Consider the following 22,781-nt stretch of genomic DNA (forward strand, 5'->3'; position numbering starts at 1 on the left):
ATGTTCTTTGTCATCATAAGCCATTCCTACATATATAATGTATTTTAAATTGTATTTCATCATTCTTAGAATGGCTCTGTCCTAAACCTTGTCTGGTTTGAGGCTGTATTTCTATGAAGTTGTACACAGACAGATCCATAAGCTGCATCCCCAAGAATGGATGGTATTACTTTCCACAAAAAAAAAAAGACACAAGTCTTGCAGAAGTGTGTGCTTTTCAGAAATATTTATTAAACTGTTAAAATGATTTATTGCCCAACCAAAAAAAAAAAAAATAAACCAACCCAAAAAATGTCAGTGATCCTGCACTTGGCAGGCAGGATTGTTACACCCCTAACCTGCCAGCATCCTGGCCCCTTTTCTAAAAGCAGATTTTCCTTGAATATTGACAAACAATACACGACAGATCTTCAGATCTTTACAAACGCTTCCCTCTGCGCCATCCTTCCCGATGGCACTTGGGGTGTGTGAATGCAGCATTGCAGACATGAGAACGAGTGGTTAATGCCAGCAGTCAGGAGGGGCCGTGCGGGGTTGAGGTAATGTGCAGGGATGTGGGGAAGGCTGTCCTGCCTCCTGCAGTTGTTGGTGTTGGCCGCAGAGCTGCCCGACACAGCCCCAGCTCCGCTGGACGTGCACCAGGCCTGGAGATTTCCTTTGTGCTGCAGCGGCTTAGGCTGGGTCTGTGCAGCTCCATTATCCCAGCTCATGGCTCTCAGCTGATTTCCAAAGGGATGTGCTTACTCAGGCCCGTGTTCCTGCTTTGTTTCTGCTCTCTGCATCCCTTCTGAATGAGCCACACGACTGAACGGCGCTCGGGACAGACTCGATGGGGTCATCCACAATTTAACTGCCTGATGTCGCTCTACTGCACTTTTTGTTTTCTTATATGGAAGTGAAGCCAGATCTTGGCAATTTCAGTATCATTAAATTAAGACACTCCCCCCATTTAAGAGTTGCTTTGCAGAGGAGGGGAAGAGTGCTGCTGTTTTAAGGATGTTACCAAAACATAACCAGGTGAAAACACATCTACCCCATACCCTCGTTGGACTCTGATCATAATTGTCCTATATAAGGCCACGTGTCCCCCCTGCCCCAAGCTCCAGTGACACCAGGGGGGCACAGTGAACACACACAGAAGGTCCACGTTGGAATGAAGCAGTCACAGCCAGGAGCAGGGCAGCACACAGCCCACCACTGCAAGGAGAAGTTTTACTGCCAGGGTTTTACTACAGATGGGCTAAGAACCATTTGCTGCTCACACATTCAAAGTCCACTCTTGGATCACCCTGTAATAAGAACAGCTGGCCTGCATGAAGCCCTCTGGAGTCCTTTTGGGAGTTCCTCCTACACTCAGTACCTGGAGTAGTTGGAGCTTTGCTCCAGCCTGAGCTGTATTTCCAGTCCTTGGTGCCACTCCTGAGAAGAGGCTCTAGAGAGCAGGTGGAGCAGCTGGGGCTGTGGTGCCAACAGCAGCTCCCAGCCCCTGGCACTGAGCTGCACATGCAGAAGCTGCCCATGGCCCTGCTGGCACGAGATCCTCCCCTCGAGCAATGGTCTCCAGCATGGACCTTCCCAGCCCACGGCCAAGGCCACAGGGACCCCTCAGCCCTGTCCTCCACGAAGCCATGGACACATGAGCCCTGTCCCACCTGGCCAGGTTCTTGTGGAGTGTGTGGAGCAGCGGTGGGCACTGCACTGGCACTGGGTGTCCACAGCACTGACCCTCTGAGGTTTTAGTGCTGGAAGGACAACCTCGGTCAGGTCCGGGGTCTCACCAGCTCAGCTGCAAAGCAGATCCAGCCCCAGCCCTTGGGGTTGGCTGCTGGGCTGTCCTGGCAAGTTCAGCCCTGTAACAGGGCTGAATTCTTCACGCACAGAATTCATCTGCTCTGCTCACGTAGTGTTTAGTCAAGAGAAAAGGTTGGGGTCATGTCTAGGTCAGCAAAACAGTTCATGTCAGCCAGCTGAGGCTGTGTTTCCCTCTGAAGTTGGGCAGTTTTACCTAGACAGGAAACTGAAGTGTGACTTAATTAAAAACCTGTCTGTGGGAAAGATGTAATTCTTTTACAGCAGCTGCCTGCTACACTGTGAGGAAGTCCCTGGTGAGAAGGGAAAAAATTCAAAACTTACGGTTCCTCCCTGTAAGCAATGTGTTTTCCATTAATACTGCAAACACAAGGCACACTCACCTCATACATCGTCTCTTCATGCTTTAGGCACTATAAGCACAAGGGAAATGTACTCTCACTGTCCCTCTCAAGGCTACTCCAGTTATCACGGTGTCAGGTGGATTTCCGAGGGGTGACTCTGCAAGATGCCGATGCCAGCGGCACTGACAGGACACAGCAGAGCTGTGGGCTGCCACCAAGGGCGTCCAGCTGTCCTATCCCTCTTGAAAAAATTCTTACAGAAATAAAAAGCAAACAACCAGTAGTGTTAACAAACAGGGTAAAAGAGTCTTTGCCCTGTGCTAGATATACACTGCAAACAAACTTCTAATAATGGCACAGGTCCTTTTTTGGTTTAAAGAAGCTTGTGTTACTGTAGTTAATGCAGGAACAAGATCATAGACTTGTTATTCAGCACAAAACAAGTCATCTAGAAGCTTCCATGTCCCAGGGTGTCAGCAACTGTTACTACAAAGCTTGGGCTCCTGTTTGCAGCAGTCAGTCACCAAGTGAACAGCGAGGGATCCCTTTTGGAGAGTCTGAAGTAACCCCGAGGTGTGCAAGGCAAGTAAAAGTGACGAGCTGCCGCGATGCTTTACAGAAGCTTCTTGTTACCAGACTGTCGAGATCTACTGCAGCAAACCAAACACCTCAGGGGTTTAGTCACAGGTGTTGCAGGGCTTCTTGTCCTTGTTCCATGTAGGAATCATCTCTGTTTGAATGTGACCATTCTCCAAAAGTTCCCTGGAAGTGGACATTTTTCTGTGACGCCTGCATCCGTTTCTTATCACGAGAGAAGAAACTAAACCTTGCGGGAAGGGAGCGGTGAGGGAGGGAGGGAAAAGAAAGAACAGTGTTTACCATCCTGAAAGCACTTCAAACCCCCACCCCCATACACAGCACAACAAAACACCGAGCAAAAAACTCAAGTTTGCATCTGCAGAAAATCAAGGCAGAGCGGCCTGATGGGAGTGCGTGTCAGGATGTTGTTAGGGTGGAGTCATTGCAATCTCAAGCAGTTTGGCTACACAAGCTTCAGATAAGCTCTAAATGCTGTTGACTCTACAAGGTGCAGGTATCATTTAGATGTGGGTTCCCCCTTCCCCAGCCCTCAGGTAACGAAGCCACACGATCCAGGTTAGTTTCTTGGCATAAGTAAAGTGGTATCTTTGGCATTAAATCTGTATATTTTACCACAAAGCAGAAATAGAATTTTTTTTAAGGTTGAGCAGGGAAGTTCACAAGAAAAGAAACTAAGTCTCCACATTTTTTCCCAATGTAGAGGTTTTGATACATAGACTTGATTCCTGCAAAAAGGAAGGAATAAATGCACCTATGTGCAGGAGAGTTTGCAGGATGAAGGCTCTAAACAAATGCACACGAGTGTGCACGTCATTTCCTGTCACACAGCTTGGGTGCTCTAAGATAATGACGTACATGAACCAACAGCCATTTAATACAGCTGGAAAATACAGCTGGAAAAATCCTTAGTATTGTTTTATTTGCATTGGGATGAAGTTATTGGATTAGGCAAAGTCAATGTTCGTTGTGGGTTCAGTACAGGAGGTGTTAGTGCAGTGTTTAGGCCTGTCTCAGGCCTGCTGAGAAATGCAAAAGTTGTGGTTGCAGCCACCAAAGGACTGAGTTGGCTGTGGATCCCTTTGGTCTCAGTGCTGGGTGGGCTTCAGGAGGTGAAGATTGTTTTGCCTGCACTGTACCAGGTGTCACACAGCTGTGATCCAGGACAGGAACTGCTGAGTGCTACCCAGTAAGGGATCGTGCCAATAGAACCTCAGCTTTGTCAGGGGCTGGAATATGGGTCAGGACACAAACCTGACCCTGAGTCCCTGTTCATCTTCCTCATCATTCTCACAAATCCCACTCTGCCTTCATCCCCCTCAGCACCATCATCCCAACCCTCCCAGCTGCCTTGTGCAGAGCAGGGAGTTCAGCCTTCCATGTCTCTCGAGACACAGGAGGCTGGATGATAATCCCTGAGAATATTCAGAATAATCACTTGTTGATTAGAAAGGGAAATAAACCACTACACAAGTTAAATGCACATAAATAACAGTGCCAGCAGAACCTGAACTTTTGCATTTCCTGGCTTCAAATGTGCACCCTGAATAGTGAAATAAGTATTTTGCACTTAATTAGCAAATACTTTTCTACCACCTTCATCACAGGAGTTCATAAGTTCACACACATATATACTGAATATTTTCAGGGCCAGAGCCAGCTCCAGCTGATAAAAGGAGTGTTCAGTGACTGAGCCTTCCTACATTTGGTCCTGCCTGCTCAGGGTTACTGTCTGGAAGCCCACACAAAGGACTGCTGTGTTTATACAGTCAGTTTCAAAGCTCAGTAATTTTTCACTTTATCAGGAAATTAAGCAGGAGAAAAATAAGTTCGTAAATCTCTAAAGGGTTCAGCTTTTAAAATTCCTTCTGAAACAATGAAAATTGTTATTATGGCTAGAAAATTCTCATGGAGGATGTTTGGAAAAAGCCTGTCTGTGTGGAGAGGAAACTGTGTCGTTGCTGCAAATATAAAGATTGCTAAAGCAGCAGTTCTGATGCAAAGAGACTTTGCATTAACAATTATCAGTGTGTCTTCCAGGGAGAGCCAAGAATTGGATGACAGAATTGATTATGAAGAGTTTACACTCTATTCCAAAATACATAATTAGAGACAAAATATACAGGGCATAGATAGAAAGACATGAAAGCAACAGCCTGTAATTAACAGTGGAAATTAATGTGGAAATCAGCCTCTCCATTCTGTAACTCTAACTAATGATTGTAACAAATTATTAGAAATGAGTTTCTCAAAAAGCACTGGTGAGAACTGTGAATAGCCTTGCTTAGAAAGCAGAATTAACAGATGCTGGTTAAAACTGCATATTGCACCGATTTTGAGGGAATAATGATTGGTTTAGCATGGCAACATTAGGGCAAAAGGTGATAACGTGTCAGTTTGTGGATGAGCGTGGAGGACTGGGACGAGTACTGACACTGACTGGTCATTCTGATTGGCACTTTGATCCTCTGGGATCCCACTGGCAGCCAGGAGAATGCAACCAGCAGTGCTTGTTAACACGGGGTCATGCAAGAGGAAACCACAGTACCAAACATTTCAAAAATATTCCTACAAGGGACACAAGTCTTCGTATTGGCTGCAATGTGGGATCGTCTGGAATCAATCCAGCTGCTACCATGGGCATTATGGCTGTAAAGATCCTGGGCAGGAAAGTACAGACACAGAAGAGATAAGACTGGAGCAAGGGAAAGAAAAGGCATTCCATTAAAAAGAAAAGAGGCAAACACGATACACGGGGTTACTTTGAATTATAACACAGGACACGTTACAGGGAGAGGGGGATCTGCATCACCCAAGACAGCTCTCCTCAGTGAAAAACTCTTGTTCAAAAAAACAGTTATTGGAGCAGTTTCAATTGCTTTTGGATTTCTAAAAGATACCACTTTCCTGTTGTGAGGCAGCCTGCAACCTGGGTTGGATTTCATCAGGGTATGACCAGCTCTAGCAGTGCAGAGCAGAGTGCACGTTTTTGTTCCAAGAGACAAACAGGCACAGACACAATGAAATGAAGGATGAAGGGTGTGTTTAGAAATACAAAACAGCTCTCCTCTGTGACTACTGGATATTGGCACAGGGTTAGAGAGGACCAGCATTACAGTTAAAGATTCCACAAGGGTTACAGTTGATATTTTCAGGTTAAAAACCAGTCTTGCAGGTGAACTCTTGAAATAACCTCCTAAGAAACTCCGTGGTTAAAGGGCCTGTGTGTCTGTTCCAAAGGAACCTGTGTTACTTCTCATGCAGAAAGATGCCAACTGCAGGCAGCTGAATGCTTTTGGGAAGCCTTGCAGCTGCTCTGGCAGGAGCACTCTGGAGCTGGCTCGCAGCAAGACGGGTTCTTTGTGAGGGTTCAGCACTTCCACGGAGCATTAGACAATGCATGCAGCACAGGGGCTGAGAGAGCCCAGTGCTCTGTGCCCAGCCAGCCCCACACAGCCCTGCCAGCACACCTCCATCCATACCTGAACACCCTCTGTCTGTCTAAGGATTCTCCTCACAGCTTCTCCCTTGTGCCAAATATTTTTTTGAACTGTGGACTAATGTCAATTAAAGATTAAGTTGAAATCACGAGAGACGTTTCACTTGTGACCAAATGCAGCTCTCCCCAGCTCACCAACTGCAGTTCTGAGATTAAAATTGAAAACACATGGGCAAGCACTGTTGGATCATTAGCAGCAGCCAGGATTTCTATTTTTGTGCAACATGGCACGTCCTGAGCTGCAGAACTGACAGACACTCCAGCTTTTGTAGACTGCGAGAACAGGAAGAAAACTCCTGGCTGTTTGAGGCATGACATCAGTGACAAACAAGCACGTAGTCTTAAGGAGAAAACAAAAGGGTGTTTTCTGCTCCAAACAGAGGGAGCATTTTTTAATCCTTGGACTTTTCCTCCTCAGTAAAGCCTCCTGGTTACATTATTTCATTAAAACTCCTTCCTGTGATGTGGGAGAGACAAATGTACGAGTCAGGGATCTGAGATCAGAACTCAGAGTTTGCCCCAAATGTGCCAACCCAGAAAAAAATGCTGATTTCTGTAGTTTCTGTTTTCCTTTCTTTATGGACTTGCATCACTGAGTCACCTGAGCACATCTTGGATGGCACAGGCTGCACATCCATTTGGCTCCCTCCCTCAGACTCTGTGTGGTGAAGGGAAAAAGGGCACACTGCACAGGCAAGCACAAAACTTCCCTTGGGAGGGCTCCTATTTTTGTACTTCAGCTTTTTGTTTAATCAGGAGGAAAACTCTGAAAGAGAGGGAAGAGCAGCCCCACTTTCCTCTGTAAAGGTACTCTGCATGCAGAGAGTAGCACTGCAGGTTTTCATCACAGCACTGGGCTCATGTGCCAGAGTGTTCCCAGGCAGCCAGAGGGACCCTGGAGAGGGAGCAGGGAGCTCTGGGGACACCTGGCAGCAGGCAGGGACTGAGCTGGGGCAGCAGGGTGTTGGGACAGGACAGAAGCTACATTGGCTTCTCTGGTTTGCCCAGCAGTGACATTTCCTGACTTTTTAAAGCCCAACTACAAATACAGTGTTGACAACACAGAGAGAGGGGAAGAGAGGAGGAAAATAAAACCCCACCAGAGAAATCCTATCCAGACAGGCTGCAAGAATGAGATAAACCTGAAAACTGTTACCATCCTTCAGATTACTCAGGCAGACACTTTTATGTTCCCTTATTTAATATGATGGCTAAGTGGAGAGAGAGCAGAGTGAAACCTGGGGACAGAGCATGACATCTACAAGAAGTAATTTCAGCTTAGGCAGAGTCAAAACTAATACCTCACCAACATGTGCTCTGCCTTACAACCTCTGTTTACATTTTTATGCTGCCTTTGCTTCATCAAAGGCAACATTTCAAATCAAACATGGAAGCTGCACAACACAAACTGAGTGAGCTGAAACCAGCCATTCCCTACAACAGAATTAGCTTTAAAAAGCTCTAAAAGAAATGTGAAAGAAAAGAGAAACTTTACAGTGAAGATCTTGTGTGACACAGTATCGTCATCATCATCACCACCACAGTCACAGAATGAAAACTGAAATCCCAACTCAAAGTGTATTTTCTACTCGTGTGAGAGGAAGGTTTCTCTCAGCACAGGCAGAAAGCTGCAGTCTACTGCAAATAATCCACAGTGCCCTCCTGACTTCATGGTGTTTTGGGTCAGTCCAGATCTTCCTATGGAATTTACTCTCCCGGGGCTGCTGCTGTTATTAAACAGGGACTGAAGGCTGTGGACATGGGGACAGGATGGAAGAACTCTTTATATGGAAACAACTGTTCCAAAATCACTTATGCAGTAAAAAAGTTAAGCTTCCGGAATCACAAAAATCCAAAGAGTTGCTATGAGATTAGAAGACCTAATTTGGAATAAATAAATGTTCAGGAGGGAGTTTCAACAGAGAAAAGGACTGGCCAACACAGTGATTTTATAATCTAATAACAGCACACCTCTGGCAGTAAGCTTTGGTTCCAACAGCAGCATCAATATTTCAGAAAAGGTGGGGTTCTTTTAGCCGAGCCAGTGCCCAGCCTCTCAGCAGCAAATTTGCTCAGCAAACAGAAGGTTTTTGTGCTGCCCACATAGTGCAAGTCAGGGTCTAAAGGCTTCAGTCAACAGGGAAATGGGCACAGGGAGGTCATGGGAAAATGATAATCCAAGACTGAAAGTTGTCCCAGATCTAGGCAAGAGTTTTGGCCAAAGCCAACTGTTGTTTCACATCTGCCAAGTGCTCATTCAGTGTCTCTCTCATGTACAGTAGGAATGTGGTCATCTGAATGTTTAAAGTCTTTTAAATTGTCCTGTGCATAAGAAACACTTGGTATTTACAGCCTATACCCAGTATGCTTAGTAAATATGCTACTTACAGTCGTTTGATTCCAGATTCAGGCTGAGTTGAGGGTTTTGGCTGAATTATGGGTGTAGGCTGTGGGGGTCTAGTTTCTTCTTCCATTTCCTCACTTGAAAGAAAGAAAAGATAATTAATGTTCTCCTCCCAAGCCATGGAAGCACTTTGAGATTTACAATTCAATCTGAGGTAGCACTGTTGATGAAGGAATGCAAAAAGATCTGTTCAAAACCCATTCAAATCAATTGAAGATTTTTTTATCAACCAAGGATCAGCACCAAGAACTGAGACTCCATTCAATATTTTCTTCCCATTGTGACAAGGAGAGGGAGAAGAGGAATGGATTGAACAAAAGGTCTCGAATTTTCATTTTAGACCCACTCCTCTCCTCATTTTTGAAGTTCAAATGTATTAAATGTTTGTAATCTTTCCAGGATCCAGGGCAGACCTGGGAGTTAGGGAAGGACAAGGCTGAGGTACCAGGTTCAAACTGAGGCTGCATTCTTGCAGTCCCTGCACAAGCCTTTGCAGAAACACAAACTTGGACAGAACCTCAGAGCACATTTATTGCTTTTACACCTGCCCTGTGGCTCCCTGAGTATAACATCCAACAGGAGAGGATGAGGATATCATCCAGCAGAGAGTAACCCACCTTTTGTAATATAAAAGCTCCTCTTGAAGCAAAAACACTCTAGATTTCAGTTCATTCCTCTCGTGAAGGACATCCCGGAGCTCCTGCAGGGTGAATCTCGGGCGATTGGGGTCTTTTAAGTCCATTGCCATCTTCTCTGACTCAGAGAGACAGTCATCATTGTTTGGTTCTGCCTAGGGAGTGAAATGTGGGCTTTAAATTCACTGTCCAATTCAAATTTCCAACTTTTGATAAGTCAGTTTTAGGAATTCATGCTTTTAACAAATGGAGTAAATCAAGCATCAGTTTTTTTATCTAAGCACTGAAAAAATGGCATGGCAAAGGTCCTTCCAGCTCCTTCCACAAAGAGGTGTCTTCTTCTAATGTAAACATACAATGAAGAAAAATCACAAGGTTCAGGGAAGGGTACTTGGAACTGAGATTCTGAAAAGCAGCTCCAAGCCTCAAGAGGTCTGCAGGATTTATAACAATGCAAATAAATGCAGGACACTCTGTTCCAGGAAAATACATTTGAAATGTAGCAAAGTCCATTTGAAATGTGATGCTTTTTGCAAGGACTGATCGAGGCCAGCACAGGAGATCAGGGCTGCCAGCAGCCAGGTCAGCCACTCGCCCTCGTGGGAGGATGCACAGATCAGAGTCTCAGAGCTCCTGTGTGGCAGTGACAGCTTGCTGGGATACAAGCTGGAAATTTGAGGAGTTGAGGAGGGGAATTCCTACACAGTCCATTTTTTGTAATCCTGACTCTCCCCTCCTGTGCCTGTGGAATGGTTTTGCACTACACTGATCCATGGTTTCAGGCTGAACTTGGCTAGGGCTGGTGCAAGGTGAATTTCAGGTGAATTTCAGTGCCTGTCCTGCAGGGATGTGGCAGCAGAGCGATGCTCACTTGGGCACTGTTTGATCACCCTTTTCATCCAAACACATTCCTTTGCACAGACTACAGGGAATAAAGATTGATGCAACAAGAGGTTCAAAGGAAATTACCCAAACACTTTTCCTCCTCTTCACCCCCTAGGTATGGGTCTGAGCTGGTGTCTCTTCTTTTGGTTGTATATTTGTCCCACATCTCTACCCAAAGAAGCTATTTTTGCTAGATTTGGCTCAAATCAGCAAAGACTGAGCAGCCTGTACCCAATGCAAATGTCCTTGATTGAGGCCAGCAAGCAATGGCATTCTGGAGCAAGCAGCTATTCCAGCTTTCTGCTTGCCCCTGCAATTCCTGTGTGAGCACTGTCCTGGCAGAGGGAGCAGGGATGGCTCCAGTTAAAGGAGGCACCATTGCCATGGAACTGATGAGTTAGAGAGAGGTGAAGAATGCATCCTTTCTCTGCAGACACTGAGGACACTTTTATCCTGCTGGCTGCAGGCCTGGGCTCCCCAGCCCTGTTTACAGAGCTGGGTGTCCTGGCTGAATTAACAGCAATGAAATAATCCTTTTCATTATTAGTACAGTGCTTGCCCAGCTCAGCAGTGACATGTTAACACAGCACTGGCTGTCACATTCCCAGGGGACCAAGGTAACCATCAGCACTTGTCTCTGCTTTTTGATGTGTGTTCCTGCCTGTTGCCAGTGAAATGGATGTTTCACTGGATGTTTCACTGGATGTTTCACTGGATGTTTCACTGCAGTCTGTCAGGCACTTACACCGGGGAGCTCTCACCAATGTATCAAGCTGAACAGCTCTGTGTGATAGAGCTCCTCTAAGTTCTTAAATATCATTACACCCCTTATTGCATTTCCTACTCTGCTAAGAACAGCACTAGGACAGGGAAATGCAGTGCATTTGCTTCTGGAATAAAAAAGAAATGTCACAGGCGCAAAGGAAAGTACTAGAAACCATAAAGAGGGCTCAGGGATCAACAGACCAGTGCATCTTTTTCTCAGGAAGCTGCCCTCAAATTTGCATTCCTGCTGCTCTGATCTCAGCCCAGCTCCATTTGCAGACTGTCACTTTGCCTGTTCTGCAAGAACCTGGCTCTGCCAGCAGGAACGTTTGCTTTTCATGAACATCTGTGCTCACAACACTTCACTGCACAAATTCTAATGGGAAGCAAAAGCAGAAATAAGGCCAAAGTTGGTTCCTCTAAAAAGAGCCTTGAAATATTTATACGTTGATTTGGTAGCATTTAACCAGCTCAGTCCTGACTGATCTGAAGTGCCATAAGAGCTGCAGGGACCAGGTGTGCAGAGCTCTGCCCTGACTCAGGGACCACTTCTGGCAATTTCTGTCCCACTGTGGTTCAGCTGCCACCACCACCCCTGTGCACCCCTGTGCCCCATCTGGCCTTGAGGATTTGCAGATCTGGCAAAGCTGAAGCTACTCCTGGCTGTTTGTCTTTGGAAAAGCCAGACCCTCCAAGGAATTGGTTTGTTTTCCTTTGGGGGAAGGGATAGGTGTGAACAAAGAAAATGAAGCAAACATGCTACCACAACCCTGCCAAAACCAAAGGGGTGCTTGGTATGAAGTCCAGAGCTTTTTAAAAGGCTGTTTAAAAGTGATCCAAAGTGCCTCTTACCTTTACTTCCTCCCCATTTTGGCTGGCCTGGCTGTCCTCACCCTGCAGCTTTTCTCTGAGCTTGCCCAGCTCTGCTCTCAGGTTGCCCATCTCCTGCTCCTTGGTTTGCAGGTACGCTTCCAGCTCCACCTTCTGCTCGATCAGCGCCTTCCCCTGGGCCTCAACCACCGTGATCCTGTGCCTCAGGTCGTGGTTGATTTTCATCAACCTGTTCTGCTGCTGCTGCAGCTGCAAAACATCCATGCAAGAGCTCAGTGGCCACCCAGCCATGAGCCACCCTGGCCCAGTCCCAAACACCATCCTGAAGTAGTGAAGTAAATCCTGTTGCATTTAATCTGAAAAGAATCCCCCCCTCTCCTCACCCCCAGATTAGTTTTTTTTTTAATATCTAATTATCTACTACAGTTTCAGTCACCCAAATTTAATTGATTTCTAGAGTAAATTCCCCTAGCACAGGGAGATAAAAGCAAATCCATCACTTCTGATATTAATTCAAGGATAGGGTGGCTTATGGGATTCTGAATCAAATCTTAACCCAGGGGAGGAGAAAGAAAGACAGAGGAATCCTTAGTGTTCAGTTTATAGGTACTTTGAGCTCCAGGGCTCTCTCCTAAGGCAGGATGTGACCTGCTGGCTGTGTGTGGACAGCCCCAGCTCTAAAGGCTGCAGCACCTGCCAGAGGCACTTGGGCAGAGCAGAGATCACCTAGGCCTGGCCTCACTAGCACCAGGAAAGTCCCATGGCCTAAGGACATGAGGCAGTGTGAGGAATGGGAAGCAAAATATGGGTAAGGAGGTCATTCCACAGAAAGTGCCAAATCTCATGTCATGCCTGGAGTCACAGTGGAGTCTGTGACTCATCTGAACAGGCCGCTGGTGGCCTGGGCTGAGCAGTGCCCTTCTCATGCAGGGATGATCCACACTGCATCCCTGGTGTGGAACTGCACTGAAGCCTGAGCCTTCTGGACACTCAGCTCTGCTGGACACTTTGCTTGCAGGACTATTACACCAGCACTATTTACACTTTCTGTATTAACTTCAAACTCAAAACCAAGCTATGGAAGTGTGGGTGAGAAAGAACAGAAATAGGAAGACCAAGAGCCACTTACAGCCTCTACATCCTCATTTTTAAGTCCAAGTTCCCGGTCCTTTGCCCTGATTTCATCCCTCTGTTTATCTACCACTTCCTTCAGCTTCTTCATGACTTGCCGCTCTCTCTCTGACATCCCTGGTTAAAAAAAGAACACAGAACACAAACTAAGGGCAGTCAGGAGCTGCTGAGGCTGAGAACAATAACAAGGAGGAATATATATTTAAGTAGACTCTGGAAGTTGCCTGCTGGTAGAATTACAGAGATGCTTTAGAGGTTACCTCAAGGGTAACAGAGAACACAGATGACAGAATCCACCCCATAAAGCCACTGCACAGAGATTCCTTAAAAAAGGAACTGACAGTCCTCAGAAACATTTGTAACAGTGAGTGACACTGCTGCATCTTGCTGCCTTAGTAGTTTTACATCAATGTTCACACCATGCCCCAGGGAGCTTGGTTATTTGTGTGATTATCCCTGGAATCAGCTGGCCAAGGCCTTGTGAAAATTGTAAAAAAGATGGTCTGGATCTTCAGTAAGATGTAAACAACATATCACTGTTGTGGATTGCATCTGGATCCAAACCAGCTGAGAAGCTGAACTAGATTGATTGTTAGTTGAAATCCAGTTTTTGTTTGGTGAAAAAAAGGTGAAACAGGACCTTCAGAGGGTACCCCCACCCTGAATGCAGAACCAAAATTTAGTCTGAATTATGGTCACATATTTTCTCCTCATTTTTTGCCACCTTTTCCCTTCCTATTGTGTGGTAATCCATATTTAGAGTAACTGTACTTGAGAGAAGAATACTTGATAGCATTTCACTGGTGAAAGGAGTTTGGAACATTGCCAAGAATCCAACACTGATCTTGTCTGAAAATAAAGAAAGGGTTAGATTGACCTTAAATCTGACAATGAATCATTAGGAAATGTCATAAACCACAGGAACCATTCTTCTATTTGCCATTGCAGAGATCCATAACTCGGATCTGGCACTGCAGTGAGGGACTCCTGAGAGCAGACACAGAGCAGAGCTTCTACCTCGGTGAGATGATGAATCTCCTGCCCTGACTTTCCCTGACGTTGGCACAGAGATGTGCAGTTTGATGGTCCTGAGCTATCACATGAAATCACACTGCACAACATCCTTGAAGATGAAAACCCTGCCACCAGGGCAGTGTGAGGCTCCCCTGGCCAAAGCCCAGCCCAAGCAGGAGCTCAAACCCAGGCTCTGCTGCTAACTCTACTCATTTTGGCAAAGTCCTTTGTTATGTGGGCCTTCATCTTCTTCCATTTGGGAACTGCAAGTGGTGCTAATGCACTCCCCACTCTGGGCTGGCTGGAAAGCTGCTTCCTTTTCAATATATTAAAGCAGCTCCCACATCAGAAATATTCTCTGTGTGCATCAAATGTATCCAGCCAGGAAAGGCTCTGCTTTCTAACATCAGCTCAGACTTTCTGGTTTTTGTTGTTCCCTCATCAGAAAAATCCAGAGTTGTTCCCACAAGAGAAATGAGCGGCATGTCTGCAGGAACTCCAGCTCACAGGTCAGCTACAGAATGAACTGGTGGATAACAGAGTAGAGCAGGAGCCAGCTCAGAGAAGGAAAGGGAGTAACTGGTGGATGTGCACTCCTGCAGCAGCTGGGGACTCCCGTGCAGGGAGGGACCAGAGCAAACAGGGGAGCAGCAGCTCCAATCCTCAGTGCCAAAGGACCAGAGCTGTGGTACTGCAGCAAACAGGGAGCTGCTCTGCTGGCAAGAGGACTCATGGCTGGCCAGGAATTTGGCTCACGGGACATGTTCCTGGCAAACCCCAGGAAAGAACTGTCAGTGACACGGTGTTCACGTTCTAGTGTTACGTTCTCACCCCTTTTAATTCCGTGGTACATTTGCCTGCTCTATTTCTGGACCCTGGTTTTTATCAGCTCTATGCTGCTCCGGGTTCTAGTTTTTCACAGGATAATTTTGATTCTTTGCTGTGGTACCAGCTGATACCCACCAGGGAGAACAAGTGTCACAAACACAAACTTAACTGTTCTGTAAGATCCACATTCCTCTCTCAGAACACAGGTCTGGTACTTCTCTGCACCCACAAACCTCACTGCAGGTTCCTGGATCCTCTCACTGCAGCCAGTCTCAGCGCTGGGGCCTGAAACATCAGCTGTATTTAAAACCAAAAGAATCCAAAGCTTTGCCTCGAAGTAGAGGGACTGCAGTGAAACTTTAGACAGGTGGTTTCACCCAGAAGGAGGTAGAGAATGCAGCTGTATCCATTAGTGCTTGTGAGATGCTGTGAGATCTCTAGATAGCAGGTGCTATTTAAAGAAAAAGTACCATTCAGTGCTGACTACTTTTCCTCCCACTGTGCTCATTTTTTTGCTAACATTTGTGTGCAATTTGCTTCAATTGTGTGCACAGATCACTACAATTTTTATTTCAGGAAGTGGGGGGGAAGGAAAGGTGGGGAGTTTTGTGAAACGGTCACATCTCCTTCCATTTCCTCAGGCACTGGGAAAGAGGAGAGGGAAATCGCTAAGCGCCCTAAATGTAAAATAATTATCTCTAAATGGTTCAAACTCTAATAAATGCAAGATCTTAAATGGCACACCCAGCCAGCTTCCCCAGGCACATCCTATGAGCAGTTTCCTGTGGTTTGCTGTGATCCTGGTGTTGTTCCAGCAAGAGAATGGAAAGCAGCTGGAAGGGAGGACACCAAGAAAAGAAAGAAAAGAAAAAAATAAAAGAACATTCTTTATGTTTAGTGATCACACAGTGCTGTGTCCATACAACAGCTATCACTACAGGCCAAGTGCCAGGCAGAGCTGTGGCACTGCACCATTACCAAATACTCAGAGCAAGTTCAATGCCCCTTTTGAGGGGAACTGTAGGTCCAGCAGCACAGGAAGGTCACACAAGTGCTGCCATCCTGTCCCTTGGCACAGCCAGGCTGGGACAGCAGCTCCCCTGCAGTGGCACAGCAGCCTGCTCGTCCTGTTTGGCACACTTGGGTCAAGTTTGCATGTGGCATTTTCCTGGGGTATTCCAATCAGTCAGCACCATCAAGCAGTGCTCCATTTGGGCTTGGGAGGAGTCCCTTTAATGGGTGTTACAGGCTCATCTCAACCCCTCCCCTGTGTTTTGTGCTCTGCTGTCACAGGGCCTTTCACAGGAGCCCTGCTCTGCTCAGACTGCACAGAGCGCTCCTGTTTGCACAGGACTGCCTCTGCCTCTCCCACGAGCACTGCATCACACTCCAGGGAGGCTCTGAGAATTAATTGGCAGCACTGACTCTCCAGGTCTTGCACACCCAGACCAGTGGCCTCTGTTGCCTGTGTAAAATAACCGCTGTCACTGGTGAGTAAGCAGTGAGCTGCTGATCCCTGGGGGCAGTGCTGAGGGGAGATGGGATCACAGTGCTAAGCCGTGCTCAGACAGCAGCACTGGAGTCTGCTCAAAATCAGTCCAGCTAACACAGCACTGAGCCTGAAATGCTGCCTCTCTGAGCTCTACGTCAGACCAAGGGACAGAGACTGAAAAAGAGCAGCAGAACTGCTTTCTGACACTATCCAAACAAGTCACCGGAGACAAATCTATCCCTGCTCTTTAACGACAATATTCCTAAAAGAAAAACAGTCAGGTTTGATATAATAGATAAAATAATGAAATGGGGTTGATAGAAATTAAAAGATTTCACTTCAACGGAATATTTTGACCAAAGAATATCAGTGATCTCAGTCTAAGCTCTGGAATGGGTTTTGTTTGTGTTGTCATACATGGGTAGACACAGTAAAAATAACAAGAAAAGCACGTCTGGCATTTGCTTGGCTGGCTGGATGTGAAGAGTGTGGCTATATTTAAATGCAAGCACATGAGCTGCAGTGAGCTAGATAGCCACTGGAAGGGAAAAAAAAGGGGAAAAAAAAGAAAACAAAGGGGAAGCTGGTTCTTTATAACACAATGTCAGTCTTCATGGTCCATGACTCATTGCTGCCATTCTGAATTCTGCATGGAGTTTGTCAGCCTGATGTTGGGCTACTTCTTTGCCACTAATTGACTCCTAATTTGAAAGCATTGCATTTGTTTTAAAAGGTATCTTGAGAGGTTTAACAATTTTTACTTTTTGAAGGTTTCATTATGCTCTTCCCCAGTGCAAGTGAGCAGCACTGAGCCTCGGGGAGAGAGCGAGTGCAAATTCTACAGTGCTGGGCAGAGTTTCATCCACATCCAGCAAAATGAGAACCCAAACAAGAGATAGACCAAAAGTTGTATCTAGACTTTGCTTCCAGAGATGCTTCTCAGCCAAACAAAAAGTTGCTTTTCTTTCCCTCATTCCTCCACCTCTTATCATGTCTTCAGTGTCATCATGTATTCAGAGGTTTTCTATTTAGGTAAAAAAAAAATACCAATAAACAAACAAGCCTTCAAAACCCAGATCTGAATTAATCTACAGGGAAAAACCACACCAGAATATCCAGTCACAGTATATTGATAAAGTATTGCTCTTTGTAACAAAGCAAGGACTGAACTGGAAGTAGCAAACTTGCCTTCGTGCTTCTGAAATTCCTCTTCTGTGAAATTAATGTCTTTGTGAGACAAGTTTGTCATCAGTTGTTTATTCTCCTCCTGGAGCTGTGCAATTTGGGTAAGAAGATCCTGTGCTTCCCCTCTCCAGACATCCTCCACCAGTTCTAATTCCTATAGGGTAAATCAGGACAACACATTCATATTTTAAAACATGTTAAGAGTCTTTGACTGGACAATTTACAGATCAAACTAGTAATGATCCTACTGATTCTTATGGAAAGCAATTAAATAAGACTTCTTTGAGTTTCTTAGAAGACATCTGCTTTTCTAATGCCACCACCAGCAAACCAGCCACCACAGTCCCCTTTGATACACCTGAATGGAAATACCAGGGGGGAGCATTCCTGATGTAAAGCAAGGTACCCAAAGGATGGCTCCTCATACCCTGCTGTGCTGGACAAATAACCAAACACCAGCAGCAATTCCCTCCTGCATCCCAGGAAGCAGCTGCAAAGCTGTTAGAGAGCCCCCAAACCATCCCACAGCTGGGCCATGAACTCAGGGGTGGACAAACTCCTTCTGACAGAACAGCCTGGTCTGAATTCCTGCTGTGAAACACGAGTGTAAATTGATGAGTGTGTGAGCCAGTGCAGCAAAGGCAGAGCTCCTGGTGCACACAGTGAACACAAACCCAAACCATGCTGCTTCCCATGCAAATTGTCCTGCTGGAATGTCCTGAGTGGTGTCTGTGTTAGTGCAGCCAGGCCTGCCGAAACAGCTCCCACTTGTCAGGACACTCTGTGTCAAGAGCAGCTGTCACCAATCCTCATGAAGGTCAAGTCAGGACAAAAAGTAAAAAGTCCTTAAGGAAAGCAGTTGTATTTAGAACCTTGCTTGTTCCAAAAGCTTCTCTCTGTATATCTCACTTCTGCAGTGGGGGGCATTCCCTGCTCCATTTTCACTGATGTTCTTCAGGCAAAAAGCTGCATGCAAGTCCCTGGAGCCAGGCTGAGTCACTGCTGACTTCCACATCCATCCACATGCCCCTTTCCTACCTAACAACAAAACACATTCAGACAACAACCCAGCCAAGCACAGCTCGAGGCTAAAATAAGCTCAGCTGAGAGATTAAAGGATAGCTCTCTGCTTTGAATGTATGCTCTGATAATGGGAAGTCATGTTCCTGGTGACTTTTGGGTCCAAATATAATTTTTTTCCAGTATTGCTGCTAAAAGTGTTGCAGAAAACATTAGGTGGCAAAGAATAATAAATAGCAAAGGTGTGGTAAGCTACACAGACTTAAGTACTAAAAAGGAAAGAAAATGTCATTAATCACCTATTTTACTTGAAACTCTTTATCCTGAGAGAAAAGTAAATCTGTAATGAAATTGATATTTCCAAAAACCTGGACTATTTACAGCGATGCTGCCTGTTACAACTCTGTAGCTAAAATAAGGCAGTGACCTATTTTAGCAATAAACCAGCACATTCATCACTCCCAAGCATATTGATAAAACCAAAACAGAATGCACACAACCCCCCAGACAATCTAAACTTATTTCTATGTGGCTGCACTGTAAACACACAACTATCCCAAGGTTTGCCTAGGCAAACTTTGTCATTTATTACTATTGAAGAGCCCAATGAATTGGAGCAGAAATTAACTTTTGAATCCTCATTAGTGGAAGTACCAGACAGGGAGGCACATCCACGGGCCAGGCAGTGCCAGCCAGCTCAGGAAGCCCCAGGCAGTGGGTGCTGAGCCAGGTTTACAAGCAAAACAGATTCACACATAAATTTTAAGTGCTGAAATCTCAAACTGATGCTTGCAAGGACCACTAAAAACTTTTCTGGGTGTTTCTTGGAGGGTTTGACATCAAAAACTGTTTCTCAGTACGTGATTTTTTTTTTCTGCTAATCAGCACCTGTCCTGTGAAAGAGTCTTCAAATCCTCACATTGGAACAGAGAAGATGAGAGACCACAGTTCTACAGGGACCTGCACTGGGAACCAGCTTGATTTAAAAAAAAAAAAAAAAAAAGGTATGTATAATGTAGTTTATTTTCCTGTTAAAATCTGTTTAGTCTGAAGTAAATCTTTGAAACACTCCCTGAGCCACTTCATGACCCTCAGAGAAGCTGACAGAGCAGAGGTGGTTGACCGGCAGGGAGATCAGCTGACACGTTTAGGAAACTTTTTAACACTTATAAGAACTTCAGAAACATCTCCACAGAACAACTTGTACAATGACACTGGGTCAGTTCAGTTTCTGCTTCACCCCCAGCCTTTGGTAAATATCCAACATATTTTTATCTGTTCTCTAGACTTTCTTTTATCATGCTCTTGAGACATATCAAGGCTTTGTACATTAAAGGTCTTTTACCTTCCTTTTCAGAGACATTGCCCTGAGGTTTCCTCTGCAAAATGTTGCAGGGTTTATCCTGGATTTTCCATATGCTAGGTCCTTTAGCTGACTCTTTTTGAGATATAAAACTGGGATTTATCTTGAAGTTTGGGGGCTCTCTTCCAGAAATCCCCTGCCTCCTGTTTATCCTGATTCTGCGTGTGGAATCAGGAATGGCATGAGGCAGCAGTGATGATTTAGCATAGTCATTTACCAGAAGAACCATTTCTTATATCAGTTATCTGGATGGTTTAAAGAGCAGATCTGCCACTCTTACCGCAGTAACTGGAGCGTGCTGTCCTGCCATAAGAGGCTGACAGGGTATGGGAAATGCTCTCTGCCTCGGGCTTGAATGGGAGTGGGGTCAAGGAACACCATGACCACCCCAAAACAAGCCAAGGGACACGCTGCCATCAGAGGATGGAGCAGCAATCTGGCAGAGTGCTCTTCCCTACTCTTCAGCTCTAACTCTGCTCTGGAATCACTTGGTTCTCCATCTCTCTCCTATGACTTGTCTAACCCGAAGTCTGTTCCAGGAAAACTAGACTGCTAAATCATTCCCAGCTCCGGAGAGGAAAGTGTATTCTTGTCAGTGACCTTTCCTGGCCTAGCAGGAAGCAGCACTACCCTCTCGTCAGGAGAGGGGATGGAGCAGGAGTCCGAATGGGCCAGACACAGAGGAAGGAAACGCAGCGACTGGTGAAGGGGTGGAGAAAGGGAAGGAGGGAGGAAACTTCCAGGAGGGAAGGAAACAAAAAACAACAACACGCCCAAAGCCTCGGCGACGCTAAGGCAGCATCCGCGCGGAGCCCGTGAGCCCTCCGGGCTGCACCGCACGCGTGCCCCGCCCGCTCGCACGGTCCGCGGCATCCCGGCCCGCAGCCGGCTCGCTCTTTGTTTGCCCGGCGGCGGCGGGGGAAGAACGGCGGCGGGGGGGCCGCAGCCCCACTTCCCCCGAGCGGCTGCGGCAAGGGGGAGCAGCCCTGCCCCGCCGCGTCCCCCCCGCTCCCCGCCCGCACCTTCTGGTGCTTCCTCTCCTTCTCGATGCGGTCCATCCTCTCCAGGCGCAGGCGGTCGAGCTCCAGGCGCAGCTCCTCCATCTCGGGGTTGATGTGGTTGCGGCTCACCAGCACCTCCAGGATCTCCAGCACCCGCACCACCTTGGGCATGAGGCGGGCGATGGCCTCGCAGCCGTGCTGATCGATCACCCGCTCAAACTCCTGCCCCACGGCCGAGGCGATGTCGTACACGTCCATGACCGTCAGCTCCGCCGCGTTCTTCTCCAGGGCGGGCGGCACCCCGCCGCCGCCGCCGCCGTCCATGGCTCGCCCGGCCCCGCGGCGCCCGCATAGGCGGCGGCGGGGGGCGCGCTCCGGGCGGGGCGGTTCCCCCGCGGCCGCTCCCGCTGCCCCGCTCCCGGGCCCCGGCAACTCCCGCGAACTCCGGCCGGCTCGGCCGGGGGTGTTTAAACTTGGCCGGGCGGCGCTGGCGCGGCGGCGGCGGGAGGCGGGCGCGGCGTCCCCGCCGCCACCGCCCCGCCGCCCGCGGCCAATGCCCGGCGCAGGGCGGACCGGGGGCGGCCCTGCGCATGCCCGCGGCCCCCGCGCCTCCCGGTTCCCGGGGCCGTCCCCGCCCGGAGGAGCCGCGGGGGAAGTCGCTGCCCCGCGGGGATTCGCCGGCGGTGGCGAGAGGAGCGTGGCCGGGCGCGGGCGCGCTTCGCTCGGTGCCTGTCCCGCGTCACCGGGAGGGCTCTCGGTACCGGCCTCTCCTGCGGACTCGCCCGGGGAGGAGAGCCGCGAGTTTGCGGGGCGGAGCTCGGACCCGCCCGTGCTCGCGGTTCGGGTCCCGCACGGGCGGTGGAGCGGGGCCGCAGCGGGGCCAGGGCTGTCCGCGGTGCCCAGCAGCGAGCGAGGGTCCGGGGCCGGCGAGTCCGGACCAGGATGGACGGGGGGTGATGTTCCCCCGCTCGGGAACGGGCCGAGGCTGAGGGATGTCTGCAGGCGCATGGAAGGGCGAACAAGGCGCTCTGCAGCTCAGCAAGGGGCTCGCACACATCGGCGTTAGGGGTTTTAGGCTCTTCTCTGCAAGAGCGCAGAGTCTTTACTGAGCACACGTTCAGAGGGTCGGTGGAGATTTCGCACGTACAAGCAGCTTGCTGGCATGGATCCACTTACAGAGGAATTTAAAGGAAACTGAAATGCATTTTTCTCGTCTGGTTTTTCAGTATTTTTGCTTTCAGGTGTGACTGTGAAAGTTTGGGTGTTCTTATATCCATAGGGCTTAGGAAGAGATGCTCCAGATGAGTCTCTACAGATAAGCTGAATGTGCCTGGAAATAATTTTAGGTTTCAGTCCTGCTATTTGTTGAATGCAGAGTAGGAAGAATGCATTTTATTTTGGACAATATACAATGAGTAATATCAAAGACTGGAACTAATCAGGAGAAATAGCAGCAGGGCTGCAAAAGCCAAGCCTGGAATGACTTGCCACGTGCTGCATGATAATTAATGTTGTGCGTTAATTATCTACTTCTGGCAGATGCAAAACGCCAGCAGAGGTGAATGGGAGGCATGAAGGATGAGAAATGTAACACTGTAGCGCCCAGAAATGCAACACTGTGACACCAGACCAGCCTTTTAATGCAATTCTGTCACAACCTCGTTCTGCAGCAAGGTACAAAATACTGATCTTCCTCATGCCCTGTCAGTGGGTACCAGGGCAGCCAGGACGGGAACAGTCAGTCCCCAAATACCTGAGCCTGGCAATCAATTGCCTACGTTAGAGCAATAACTCAGTGAAAATATATCTATATATTGTTCGTGAAACTTATTCCCAAAGTTGAACAGCACAGGATATTCCAGGGAGAGCAGGAGGATGAATAATGGTGTCGTCATCCTTTCCTGGCAAAGGTGCTTAGGAACACACAAGGAGGAGGAGCAGCCTGAGCAGAAGGCTTGGAGAACACTCTGCAGTACCT

At 47.4% G+C, this 22,781-nt stretch overlaps 1 protein-coding gene across 5 annotated transcripts; it reads right to left on the reverse strand.

The window, feature by feature from the left end:
- Nucleotides 1–211: 211 nt before the first annotated feature.
- On the reverse strand, nt 212–21,884 carry RILPL1 (Rab interacting lysosomal protein like 1). Of its 5 annotated transcripts, none has more exons than XM_038151996.1 (8): nt 20,825–21,883; nt 17,423–17,573; nt 12,899–13,017; nt 11,791–12,018; nt 9,271–9,443; nt 8,638–8,730; nt 5,323–5,410; nt 212–2,979 (listed from the first exon to the last, which is right to left on the reverse strand). In XM_038151996.1, the coding sequence occupies exons 1-8, from the start codon at nt 21,809–21,811 to the stop codon at nt 2,974–2,976; spliced, it is 1,845 nt and encodes a 614-aa protein (XP_038007924.1). In that variant the 5' UTR covers nt 21,812–21,883; the 3' UTR covers nt 212–2,973. The 5 variants fall into 5 exon arrangements, with proteins under 5 accessions (XP_038007924.1, XP_038007923.1, XP_038007926.1 ...); XM_038151998.1 differs by lacking the exon at nt 5,323–5,410 and adding an exon at nt 6,233–6,307 and having other exon boundaries at nt 2,843–2,979; nt 20,825–21,880; XM_038151995.1 differs by lacking the exon at nt 5,323–5,410 and having other exon boundaries at nt 20,825–21,879.
- Between the last annotated feature and the right edge of the window lie 897 nt (nt 21,885–22,781).

The sequence above is a fragment of the Motacilla alba genome, chromosome 15 (genome assembly GCF_015832195.1).
Source record: "Motacilla alba alba isolate MOTALB_02 chromosome 15, Motacilla_alba_V1.0_pri, whole genome shotgun sequence".
NCBI classification, from domain to species: domain Eukaryota; kingdom Metazoa; phylum Chordata; class Aves; order Passeriformes; family Motacillidae; genus Motacilla; species Motacilla alba.